The 13,968-nt window shown below is 39.3% G+C and overlaps 1 protein-coding gene across 3 annotated transcripts in view; it reads left to right on the top strand.

Annotated features, from left to right (window-relative positions):
* pbx4 (pre-B-cell leukemia transcription factor 4) overlaps positions 1-13,968 on the top strand; it is a 106,520-nt gene that overhangs the window by 15,633 nt on the left and 76,919 nt on the right. For 2 of the 3 annotated variants that reach the window (XM_061905245.1, XM_061905247.1), the window contains exon 2: positions 13,108-13,221. The exons of the other annotated variant lie outside the window; for it this stretch is intronic. In XM_061905245.1, coding sequence (XP_061761229.1) covers positions 13,108-13,221 — 114 coding nt within the window. The remainder of the gene's footprint in view (positions 1-13,107; positions 13,222-13,968) is intronic. 3 annotated transcript variants of the gene reach the window in all.

Below are 13,968 nucleotides of genomic sequence, written 5' to 3'. Positions count from 1 at the left end.
CGTTGAAGTATTATTCAATAGATATATTTATAAAGGATTTTTGAATTGTTGCTATTTTTAAAAACTCTCACATACCCCTTGGCATACCTTCAAGTACCTCCAGTACGCGTACCCCCATTTGAGAACCACTGTTCTAAACAATCAGTGGTCTGCAGAATAAGGTCCTGCTTCACATAACTTAACTCTGACATTTCGAATGTCCAGACTCCTTACCCCAGAAAAGGTAATTCCATTTCGTTCGATTAGATATTCATCCAGAGAACATTTTTTTTGAGGTGACAGCCTGCTAACTTGCCTCTCTGCTGGTGTGTGTAAAATAAATTAAAAAAACACATCCATTTTTTTTTTATGGTGTGTTCCATTTACCTTGCAAGCTGGATGTCGGAGCTGAGAAGGACGTCACAGCCGAGTTGCGAGCGTCCCAGTTCCGAGGTCAGAAATCGAGATGGCCACAGCCACTAAAGCTATAATTGTGCCTGTCTAAATACAAATAACCTATGGGAAAATATGCACTCTTTCTTTTACCTTTTAAATGCAGTGGATGAAGAGGAAACGCAGACATTATTGCTCGCAATATAGAATGTAAAAACACATGAAATAAATGTTGCTTACACTACAGCAGGGGTAGGGAACCTATGGCCCGCGAGCCAGTTGTGGCTCTTTTGATGACTGCATCCGGCTCTCGGATAAATCTGAACTGACATTGCTTAACACGACAAGTAATGAATAATTCCTTTTGTTATCACAGTGTTAAAAATAACGTTCAAAATATAAAACATTCTCATGCTTTTTTTATGTTCAAGAAGTTGCCTTAATGGTAAGTAATTGATTTATTATTGGTTAGTGTGGGGCTTGCCCTCCTGGGGGTTCTTCAGGCCACCAAGCACCGACATGAGAGCCTGTTTCAGGGTTACAATATTGTTTTGTTTTTCAATAAGTCTCTCAGTTGATTACCAGCAGTTGTATTTTTCTCTTTCGTTCTCGCTCGCACTCTGGCTCCAGCCCCAACTCCGTCTCTCCTCTTGGCTGCTGCTTATAACAGAGCGACAGGTGATTAGATAACAAGGCCCAGGTGGGCCGTTTACGCACCTGTCGCTGATTTCGAGGCCGGTCCTGGCAGACCCGCAGGCCACGCCCCATCCACAGTTAGCTTCAGAATAACAATGTGATTACATAGAATAAGAGACCTATTATACTCTAGAAATGTTGGTATTACTTAAAAATGCACACGTTTAGTTCTGTTCAGTGTTAAAAAAAAATATATAGTATATATATGGCTCTTACGGAAATACATTTTAAAATATTTGGCTCTCTCAGCCAAAAAGGTTCCTGACCCCTGCACTACAGTAATGTTACTATGTATAAAGGTTCCACTATACATTGTAAATGGCTGATTTAGTGCTACAAAAACTAATCAGGAGTAGGGCTAGGCAGTATATCCAGTTTGTAAGATATATTGATATATTTTTAAACAAGATATGAATTAAGAAAATATCGTAATATTGATATAATTTATTTGACGTTAAAATGACTAAAAGCCGCTTATTTGTTGTGTTCCTTGTTCTCCCCCGCTTCCCCTCCATGGGCTACTAAACTCCTCACCTTCCTACTTCCAAGCACTTTTAAGAACATCCATGATTGGTTGGTTGTTTACTATGATGAGTCAGGATTGGTTAGGGACAGGCCAATCAGAGGCAAGATAGGGCAGGTCATCGAACCAGGAAAGGAAATCACAAAGCTTGCCTACAGATGTGTTTTTTTTTTTTTTTATCTGAGTTTGATACATTTTGTATTATTTGCACAGTTATTTACATAAAAATAAAAATTTTCTATTTCATTTATGTTATGTAATTCTGTGCTACTTAAACAGTTTCTTTTCTGTGCTGTTAATACCCATCTTGACTAACTGGGTTAATAAAAGTGCCACTGACTGTTTACAGTACAGTTGTCAGTCACTTCAATTTAATTGAATATCGCTCAAAAATGAATATTTTTATATGTATACTTTCAACCAAAAACATATCGCGATATGTATCGAATATCGAGATTAAGTATGATTGGCAACGCTAAAACTGGCCCTAGTGTGTGTGAATGTGAGGGTGAATGTTGTCTATCTGTGTTGGCCCTGTGTTGAGGTGGTGACTTGTCCAGGGTGTACCCTGCCTTCCATCCGAATGTAGCTGAGATAGGCTCCAGAATTCCCCGCGACCCTGAAAGGGACAAGCGGTAGAAAATAGATGGGTGGATGGAGTTTTAGTAAAAATATATTGAGGTATACTTTTTCGTCTATATCGCCCAGCTCTAATCAGGAGTGCTAATAACAAATGTTGTAGAAGCTTTTATTATTGTTTACATTCAGAACAGCCATCTTTGAAGCCGACTCGAGTGTGGTGAGAATGCTCCGACTTTCCGAGTAGGGAATCCGACCCCGAGAGGCGATCCAGTTGAAACTTCCGACTAAGAACCCGTAACATTCCAACTTCTCAGTACAAATGCAACACACCATTATTGTTGTTTGTTTTGATATAATGTTGCACCAGGGAGTCTCGGGCTTTAGAGCAGCAGTTTTCAAAAACATTTCATTGGAGGTGCAGAAGCTTGAGAAAAATAAAATGTTTTCCACTCAAAACTTCCAACACAGCGGTCTCCAACTTTGATCACTAATCCGTGGGGGTGTAAAATATACCGATAGTAATAAAGTACCGCGGTACTCATGATAAAAAAACGGTACCATACTGCCTCTGAATAATACCGGTACTTTTTTTTTTAAACGAACATAACGGTGCACCATCGTCACATCGTGACATTGCTGGTAAAACGAGCAGAGGAGCGTGTTAGGCAACGCACACGCACAGTGTTCTTACAAGTATACACAGTGTGGGAACAAAAGAGGGAGAATAGATGCATTTTGAAAAAAAATAAACTAACCATAAATATGAAGCTTTAAACAGTAAAGCCCTGCTCTCCAAGCGGTGCTTCAAAACATGGCTCGCTAGGTTAAAGTACACATGATTGTCACACACACACTAGGTGTGGCGAAATTATTCTCTGCATTTGACCCATCACCCTTGATCACCCCCTGGGAGGTGAGGGGAGCAGTGAGCAGCAACGGTGGGCGCGCCCGGGAATCATTTTTCGTGATTTAACCCCCCCCCACCTCTAAGCACTATAGCGACTAATGCCTATCCGCAGTCTGCAGTATTTTAGCTACTTCTTATTTACTAATCCTTGCCTCCATGGCGACAAACAAAGTACAAATATCATCCCTGCAGGACGAGGTATAGCTAAACATGTTACACCACACACCGTAAGATGATACAGTAGCCCAGTGGTTCTCAAGCTTTTTTACCCCCTATGAACTTTTTTTAATTCAAGTACCCCCTAATCAGAGCAAATCATTTTTGGTTGAAAAAAAGGAGATAAAAAATTAAAATAAAGCACAATGTCATCTGTTTCTGATTTATTAAATTGTATAACAGTGCAAAATATTGCTCATTTGTAGTGGTCTTTCTTGAACTATTTGGAAAAAAAGATATAAAAATTAATTTTTGGAAAATAAACAAGTGATTCAATTATAAATAAAGATTTCTACACATAGAAGTAATCAACTTAAAATGTCCTCTTTGGGGATTGTAATAGAGATCCATCTGGATTCATGAACTTCTAAACATTTCTTCACAAAAAAAAAATCTTTAACATCAATATTTATGGAACATGTCCACAAAAAATCTAGCTGTCAACACTGAATATTGCATTGTTGTATTTATTTTCACAGTTTATGAACTTACATTCATAGTTTGTTGAAGTATTATTCGATAAATATATTTATAAAGGATTTTTGAATTGTTGCTATTTTTACAATATTTTTAAAAAATCTCACGTACCCCTTGGCATACCTTCAAGTACCCCCAGGGGTACGTGTACCCCCCATTTGAGAACCACTGCCGTAGCCAACCGCTAACAGCAAGCTTGCGATCCTGGATTTAAACAAATGCCATGGGTGGATCTACACAGACATCGACTGTAACGATACCAAGTACATACAGTTACATAGTAGATAATACTACAAAGATTACATCAATATTTTTCATCAGTGGCAGAGTGCAACCCGAGGGTCCCTGGTTCAATCTCCACCTAGTACCAACCTTGTCACGTCCCTTGTGTCTTGAGCAAGACACTTCACCCTTGCTCCTGATGGGTGCTGGTTAGCGCCTTGCATGGCAGCTCCCTCCATCAGTGTGTGAATGTGTAAATGTGGAAGTAGTGTCAAAGCACTTTGAGTACCTTGAAGGTATTAAAGCGCTATACAAGTACAACCCATTTATCATTTATCATCACAACATCTTTTGTCTTTTTTATTGTTTAAAGTTAAAATACCAATGATTGTCACACACACACTAGGTGTGGTGAAATGTGTCCTCTGCATTCGACCCATCCCCTTGATCACCCCTTGGGAGGTGAGGGGAGCAGTGTTAAAGGGGAACTTTATCACCAAACCTATGCAAGCGTCAATATATACCTTGATGTTGCAGAAAAAAGACCATGTATTTTTTTTAACCGATTTCCGAACTCTAAATGGGTGATTTTTGGCGAATTAAACGCCTTTCTGTTTATCGTTCTGGAGGGGGTGACGTCAGAATGTGACGTCGCCGAGGTAATACAGCCGCCAATTTCATTTTCAACACATTGTAAACATTGGGTCTCAGTTCTGTTATTTTCCGTTTTTTCCACAATTTTTTGGAACCTTGGCGACATCATGCCTCAACGGTGTGTTGTCGGAGGTTATAACAACACTAACAGGGAGGGATTCAAGTTGCACCACTGGCAAGAAATCTGCCGCCAGACCCCCATTGAATGTGCCAGAGTGTCTGCACATTTGACCGGCGATTCTAAGACAGACATGGCACAGAGATGTATGGATAACCTGCAGATGCATTTGCAACGATTAAGTCAACGAAATCACAAAGGTGAGTTTTGTTGATGATGTTGACTTATGTGCTAATCAGACATATTTGGTCACGGCATGACTGCCAGCTAATCGATGCTAACATGCTATGCTAATCGACGCTAACATGCTATTTACGCTAGCTGTATGTACATTTGAAACTAGATACCCACATTTAATGCGAAACAAACACTTACCAATCGACGGATTTAAGTTGCTCCAGTGTCACAAGATGCGAAAGTCCTGATCGTTTGGTCCGCACATTTTACCGGCGATGCTAATAAGGCAGCCATGCTATGGGCCACTTCATTAGGTACACCCACGCTACGGCCGAATAGCGTCAATAGCTATTTGCTCGATAGCTTCAATTTCTTCTTCAATTTTGTTTTCGTTATCTGCCTCCATATTCCGACCATCTGTCTCAATACATGCGTAATCTGTTGAATTGCTCAAGCCGCTGAAATCCGAGTCTGAATCCGAGCTAATGTCGCTATATCTTGCTGTGGTAACCGCCATGTTGTTTGTATTGGCAGCCCTGTATGACGTCACAGGGAAATGGACGGTCACATCGCAAATAGCGAAAATCCAGAACTTTAAAGCTTTTTTTAGGGATATCCCAGGAGGTGTAAAATTTTGAAAAAAACTTCGAAAAATAAAACAAGTCACTGGGAACTGATTTTTATTGTTTTCAACCCTTTTGAAATTGTGATAATGTTCCCCTTTAAAGTTAGGAAATACGTCCTGCGACATAGGAGAACTTTAATTTTGACTCGTGTATGATCCTGTAACTACGTGGCATTGGATTGAAACCAACATTTGTAGTATTAGCCATAACTTATATAAAGTATCCAAACAGGAGAATAAGTGATTACATTTTAACATAAGTGTAGATATTACATGTAAAAACAGAAAGTAAGCAGATACTGACAGTAAATGAAAAAGTAGATTAATAATCAATTTTCTACCACTTGTCCCTAGGGCTGGACGATATGGCAAAAAAAATGATCATGAATAATTTTTAAATATCATCCGATCTTAATTTTCGCAATAATTAAAAAAAAATTAAAGTGTAATGGTCCCATGCAGGATTATGGCGAGTACTGTGAATTTACCATTGATAGATTAACGTGGACCCTGACTTATAAACAAGTTGGAAAAACTTATTCGGGTGTTAGCATTTAGTGGTCAATTGCACGGAATATGTACTGTACTGTACAATCTACTAATAAAAGTCTCAATCAATCAATCAATCAGTTGCATCCCTACTGATAACTATTGCAGTATCTTTCCGCCATGTAAGGTATGCTCACAGCTGACAACATATGTCAAATTGTGCTTACGGTACAAGTAACCCACACACTGGTCTGTACCTCGGTTTTAAGGCCATGGTACATTTTTTGGGAGTTAAGACAACTTTTTTTTTTTCTCCCCTCAAAATGATTTTGTTATTTTAGTTGTCATCAAAAAGGGCATTCTGCAGTAAACACAGTATCAGTGGTGTACTGAATACTGCAATACTTTTACTTCAAGTTAACATTTACGAAACAACACTTTCAAATTTGTGTACTTGAATTACATGTATACCAGGGGTAGGGAACCTATGGCTCTAGAGCCAGATGTGGCTCTTTTGATGACTGCATCTGGCTCTCTGATAAATCTGAGCTGACGTTGCTTAACACGATAAGTAACGAATAATTCCACTTGTAATCACAGTGTTACAAATAATGTTCAAAATATAAAACATTCTCATGCATTTTTAATCCATCCATCTGTTTTCTTCCGCACCTGTTCAAGAAGTTGCGTTAATGGTAAGAAGTTAACCATTTATTATTGGTTAGTGTGGGGCTTGCCCTCCTGGGGGTTCTTCAGACCCCCAAGCACCGACATGAGAGCCTGTTTCAGGGTTACAATATTGTTTTATTTTTCAATAAGTCTCTCAGTTGCTTTCCAGCAATAGTTTTTCCAGCCCCAACCCTGTCTCTCCTCCTGGCTGCTGCTTATAACAGAGCGACAGGTGATTAGATAACAAGGCCCAGGTGGGCCATCTACGCGCATGTCGCTGCAGGCCCGCAGGCCACGCCCCCTCCACAGTTAGATTCAGAATAACAATGTTATTACAAAGAATAAGAGACCTATTATACTCTAGAAATGTTTGTCTTAAAAATGCAGGTGTTTAGTTGTGTTCAGTGTTAAAAAAAAATATTATATGGCTCTTACGGAAATATATTTTAAAATATTTGGCTTTTTGGCTCTCTCAGCCAAAAAGGTTCCCGACCCCTGATGTATACAGTCACGATCAAAATGTGCGTACACTTGTGAAGAACATAATGTCATGGTTGTCTTGAGTTTCCAATCATTTCTACATCTTTTATTTTTTGTTATAGAGTGATTAGAGCACATACTTGTTGGTCACAAAAAACATTCATGAAGTTTGCTTCTTTTGTGAATTTATTATGGGTCTACTGAAAATGTGAGCAAATCTGCTGGGTCAAAAGTATACTTAGAGCAATGTTAATATTTACTTGCATGTCCCTTGGCAAGTTTCACTGCAAAAAGGCGCTTTTGGTAGCCATCCACAAGCTTCTGGTTGAATTTTAACCACTCCTCTTGACAAAATTGGTGCAGTTCAGCTAAATTTGTTGGTTTTCCTTACATGGACTTGTTTTTTCAGCATTGTCCACACGTTAAAGTCAAGACTTTGGGAAGCCCATTCTTAAACCTTAATTCTAGCCTGATTTAGCCTTTCTTTTACCACTTTTGACGTGTGTTTGCTGTCATTGTCCTGTTGGAACACCCAACCGCGCCGAAGACCCAACCTGATGATTTTAGCTTGTCCTGAAGAATGTTCATTGTCTCATTTGAAGCACCAGTTCCATTGGTAGTAAAACAGGCCCATAGCAAAATACTACCATGACCATGCTTGATGGTAGGTATGATGTTCCTGGGATTAAAGGCCTGACCTTTTCTCCTCCAAACATATTACTTGGTACTGTGGCCAAACTGCTTCCTTTTTTTTTTTTTTACGTGTGTTTGGTGTCATTGTCCTGTTGGAACACCCAACCGCGCCGAAGACCCAACCTGATGATTTTAGCTTGTCCTGAAGAATGTTCATTGTCTCATTTAAAGCACCAGTTCCATTGGTAGTAAAACAGGCCCATAGCAAAATACTACCATGACCATGCTTGATGGTAGGTCTGATGTTCCTGGGATTAAAGGCCTGACCTTTTCTCCTCCAAACATATTACTGGGTACTGTGGCCAAACTTCTTCCTTTTTGTTTCATCTGACCACAGAACTTTCCTCCAGAAGGTCTTATCTTTGTCCATTTTATGTCAGATGAAACAAAAATGGAGCTGTTTGCCACAATAGACCCAGAATAAATGCATAAAAGAACCAAACTTCATGAATTTTTTTTGTGACCAACAGTTATGTGCTTGAATCACTCTATCACAAAAAAATAAGAGTTGTAAAAAATTATTGGAAACTCAAGACAGCCATGACATTATGTTCTTTACAGGTGTACGTAAACCACGACTTTACATTAGATGGATAGATTGTACTTTATCGATTCCTTCAGGAGAGTTCCTTCAGGAAAATTTAATTAAAATTAGTGCTTCTCACCAGTGTTTTGGTACTCAAATACTTTAGCATACATTGAATAAAATTACATTAAAGTCAAGTTTAAATTGTAGGTACTGTAAAATAATGTGTATTAACACACGAAAGAAGTTGAATGTTTATTCAGGAACAACATTTTTTTTGTGCTATCTTTCAACTTCTATGCTCGTCATATTTCTTTATTATGTTATTCCGGGCTGCACTTCCAGCTGCGTAATGTGACGAGGCACAACGCTGATTGTTTGTGTACGCAAATGTACATAAACGCATTGACAGACACACACAGGATCACAGTCAATCCAGGAGGCTTGTTCCGTGTAGGATTATACCGAGCATCGTCTGTTAGCTACTGCGGTAACTTCCAACACTTTTCCGCCATGGTTGATTGAGGAAATGCTAACAGCTGACCACAGTGATCGAACACAAATTAATCGCGATCACGATCATATAATCGCCCAGCCCTCATAATTTGGACAAAATAATAGAATGAATGGATTACTGCAGATTAGGAGCCTTTGTAACCTGTTTGCCTACTTACTACCCAAACAGATGCTGTCTACTATTATTTAATGAAAAACTTATTCTTTGATTGCAATAAGAAACTATCAATCATAAAAAATAAAATAAAGAATAATTTTTTGTGGTCCCTTTTATTTTGAGAAATATCGACATACATTTTGGTCTTGGACTTAGTTCCTCCCGTTCCTGTTGGAACATAGGGCGACAAGTCCCCTCCATTTGTTCCGATCACTGGCGACCCTTCTTGCTCCATGCCAGCTGACTCCCATCTCTCTCAGGTCTTCCTTGGCTGTTTGTCTCCACGTCCTCTTTCCCCCTTCTGGCACCCAATCCATTGCCACACTTGCCGGTCTCTCTCTTGGCAGTCGGAGTCTGTGCCTAGTCATCTTCTCCTGTCAGACTATGTCGGACAATGGTGCTACCCCTGCCCTTCTCACCACTTCTTCAATGGTGATGTGGTCTCGCCATGAGATCCTCAAGATGTATCTGAGGCACCGTCGGTGGAAGACATCCAGTTCGTTCGTAATGCTTGATGTCTTCATCCACGTCTCACAGGCATAGGTCACTGTAGGGATGACCACTGACATATATAGGCGCAGCTTTGTGGACGTACTGATAGATTTTGATGGCCTGATGTTCCTGAGGCTTTGGAAGACTCCTGCAGCTTTTCCGATTCTGGTCTTTACATCCTTTTCTGCGTCTCCAGTGTTTGAGACGTTGCTTCCCAGATACGTGAAGTTCTTAACGTAATCTATGCCTTGTTCACCTACGGTGAGCAGTGGAACGTCTATTCCAGTACCAGTAACAAAATATTGGTATTGAGACAACTCTACTACACTGTAAATATTTCCATTGGAAATTCACAGCAAATACTGCCCAATATTCACATTAAAATACTATCTTTACAGTTGTGAACTGTAACTACAGAGCTGTGATTTTTCAGTTAATTACAATAATTGTATTGTTGATTATAATAACATATCTGTATGTTGTATTTTTATTTTTGACTTACTCTCTCCTTTTAACAACCTACTGCCACATACTGTACAAGAGTGTGCAATGTAGTCTACAGAGATTGAATTTACAGTTAGCTGTGGTGCTAATACTGAACTTTTATTACGCTATTTTTTTTGTTAATTGCTGTAAGTTATAAGTGTATCTCCATTTTTAGTCATTTGTTGTAATTCTGCAGTAATTTTATATCACTGTATTTTACTGTGAAAGCCTGGTGATTGTTAAACGTGTGTGAGAGCTAATTTGTACAAAATAAAGTAGAGTTGAGGTATCTGTTTTTTATTGTTATGCTCCTGAGAACCAGTATCTTCTGGAGTGGACGTTTGTTGATGGTGTCTTTAGTCAGAATTACAATATTTGTGAAATGTATATAGCCCTCCTATGCATGTCTGAAAATGTCCACTGCAGAATACGCCGGTTCAAAGAAGGTCTGTCAACTTTTAAAATTGTACTCTACAACGCACTCAAACAATAGTTATTGTTTGATGCTATTTTGTTGTTAGTGTATTTTTCGTATTATAATTCGCAATCTTTTTCATAGTTTGGCCGGGGGTGCGACTTATACTCTGGAGCGATTTAGATTAGATTAGATTAGATTAGATAGTACTTTATTCATTCCGTCAGGAGAGTTCCTTCAGGAAAATTACAATTTTCAGCACAATCCCATTCAAGATCAGACAAACATTACAGGGAGACAGAACAGGATCGCTGACGGGTCTGCCGGCCGATTTATGTGTGAAATTATTAATACATTACCGTAAAATATGAAATAATATTATTTACCTCATTCACATAAGAGACTAGACATATATCAGAAATCGTCACAATAGAAACCATCCTTTCCGGATTCAGAAAGGCTGAAATAATTGGAACTGCAACTGATGATGACTCTGACGTAAGCGACGTACTGATAGACGAGGAATCAGCGCATTGTCTACCTTTGGTGTTGGCAGAGTTGTTTAGAAGCGACACCGAGTAAGAAGATTTCATCGGATTTAGCGATTAGGAGTGACAGGTTGTTTGGTAAACTTACAGCATGTTCTGTATGTTATAGTTATTTGAATGACTCTTACCTTAATATGTAACGTTAACACGTTCTCAGTTTCAGCCTGTTGTTCACTATTTTTTATTTTAAAATGCCTTTCAAATATCTATTCTTGGTGTTGGATTTTATGAAAAATGCAACTTATACTCTACCGCGACTTATATATGTTTTTTTCCTTCTTTATTATGCATTTTCGGCCGGTGCGGCTCATACTCCGTAGCGACTAATAATCCGAAAAATACGGTATTTATTTTCGAATTGAACAATTTTTTATATATTTTTTGACCCTTTTGGTGAGCTACTCAAACTCAGTTGGCTAACTCACAAGCTACCTGTAGGAGATCCCTGTTTTTCTAAGCGTACTTTAGGTGTGTTAAATGCCATAACGACTAGATGTTCAAGTTCGCACACACACAAAATATGTTCAAGGGAGAAGGTAGTAGCTGTTTTTTTCTTAGAGGGGAGGCTTTGCCACTGTGCCACACTTCAGTTTTTGGGCCTTAAAAACTTACTTTGCTAAAGCAGAAAATGCAATTTTAAGCGATGTTTTCTTAAATGTGGTTATGCCATCGACGCCATATTTTCGCTTGGTTTTTTTCCCCTAATTACAACGTTAAACTTCTATGCCTCAGTAACTCTGCCAACCCCTGCTGTTTTCACCACATAAATGGAGATATTTTATTGTTATTTATTTTGAAAACAAAAGGGTAGAAAAAAAAGTTTTATATAACGTGTGCTCTGTAATAACGGGATTTTACGGACCCCAACGACCGCATTGTGTTAAATTTTGAGTGTGTCCATAAACCTACTAGGGATGTAACGATATGAAAACATTTCATATCATGATTATCGTGACCAAAATTATCATGATTGTTGGGGCGGTTTAGCTCAGTTGGTAGAGTGGCCGTGCCAGCAACTTGAGGGTTCCAGGTTCAATTCCCGCTTCTGCCAACCTAGTCACTGCCGTTGTGTCCTTGGGCAAGACACTTTACCCACCTGCTTCCAGTGCCACCCACACTGGTTTGATTGTAACTTAGATATTGGGTTTCACTATGTAAAATGCTTTGAGTCACCAGAGAAAAAGCACTATATAAATTTAATTCACTTCACTTTATCACGATGTTGTTTAATATACTCAAAAAGTACTTTATACCAATTTTTATGACTAAGAAAATAGACGGACTGTTAATAAACAGACTATTTTGCATGTTTTGTTTTGATAATTGTCTTTCAGTCTTAGTATTTTATCTGTTTAATGGCTAAGCTTTTATTGTTTTAATTATTAGTTTTTACCGTAGCACTTTAAGATTGATTAAATTAAGAAGTGTGTAACAATAGCTATGCTTTAACTTACCGTAAAAAAAAATCTTCGTCTCATATTCTTCTAAGGAAAGAACAATCACTGTTCGTAGAGAGCACAGCTTGTAGGTTCCATGTGCACGATCGGATATTTCAGTCGCTCAGACGGCGATGTTTTTATCTTAAGTTTTGATTGGGGTATGACGTTTCCTAATGGGGAAAGATGTTAATGTCTCTTTTTTTCGTGTTAGTATTTAGCGAGCTGGTGCTAGTGAGTTTTATCAAAGTGCGGTTATCACAGATTTTCGGTCATTTGAATGTAAAACTATAATTAGTGAGGGTTTGATCGTGGTTATTGTTAATAATGTTACATTCCTAAAAAATACTGATCCAAATTAGGATTGTTTAGGAGGTCTGCTAAATGCAAAACTGTATGGTCGCCGTCGGCCTAATAATGTTTTGGTGGGTCACACATCCATTCCTCAGTCCTGATCTACAAACGACCGCGTGACGACATGACACTCCTGTTGTGGAGGGTGTGCTGAGAATGGGGTAGCGGTCAGGGCAGTGCTGCAGAGTGCCCCTTCCTGCACACCCTGCCCTGCCTTGCCCCTGCCCTCATCCTCTCCCACCCACCACCCCAACCCCTCCTGTCGCCATATGTTTAGATGCTGGCCAGAGGATTCGCCGGCGCATTGGGGTGGATCAGACGACCCCACAGAGGGAGGGAGAGCAGGGGGGGGCATGGCAGGGGGTGGCCTGCCAGTCAACTTCCAGTACAGGTCAGTACAGGACCGCATGAGCAACCTCCCTCTCCCCCTCCTGCTCATACCCTCCATTCTGATGGCCGCCCTCCCCCCAACTCAAATCCAGCCGTGATGCATTTAGCGCCACATGCAAAACTTTTTAAATGTCCCGCCTCCATCCTTGCACATTGAGGCAGGATTGTGAGGCATGTTATTCAGGCTGGACAATGTAGTCCCCTCATTAACACTGCCATGGACTTTCACTACTGGAATTGGTGTTGTGGTCAGGTGGAGCCAAATCATATTCATTTCTGTTTTTTGTTTTTTTTTAACAAAAATAACTATCTTGTTTCATTTCATTCAGTCCATGCTCATCAGAACCAATCTTGTACTCTTGTCTTTCATGTAAACACCACCCACAGAATGTATAGTACAGGCAAAAAGTTGGGACATGCATTCTCATTCAATGGGTTTTCTTTGTTTTCATGACTATTTACATTGTCGATTGTCACATCAATGCTATTAATGAACACATGTGGAGTTATGTACTTAACAAAAAAGGTGAAATAACTGAAAACATGTTTTATATTCTAGCTTTGCACACGCTTGGCATTCTCTCAATGAGCTTCAAGCACGCCTGTGAAGTGAAAACCATTTCAAATGACTACCTCTTCAAGCTCATCCAGAGAATGCCAAGAGTGTGCGAAAAAGTAATCAGAGAAAAGGGTGGCTATTTTGAAGAAACTAGAATATAAAACATGTTTTCAGATATTTCACCTTTTT

Source organism: Nerophis ophidion, linkage group LG07 (assembly GCF_033978795.1).
Source record: "Nerophis ophidion isolate RoL-2023_Sa linkage group LG07, RoL_Noph_v1.0, whole genome shotgun sequence".
In the NCBI taxonomy this organism is placed as follows: Eukaryota; Metazoa; Chordata; class Actinopteri; order Syngnathiformes; family Syngnathidae; genus Nerophis; species Nerophis ophidion.
Note: the sequence above shows the minus strand (reverse complement) of the source record. Positions and strands in the feature narration are given on the sequence as shown.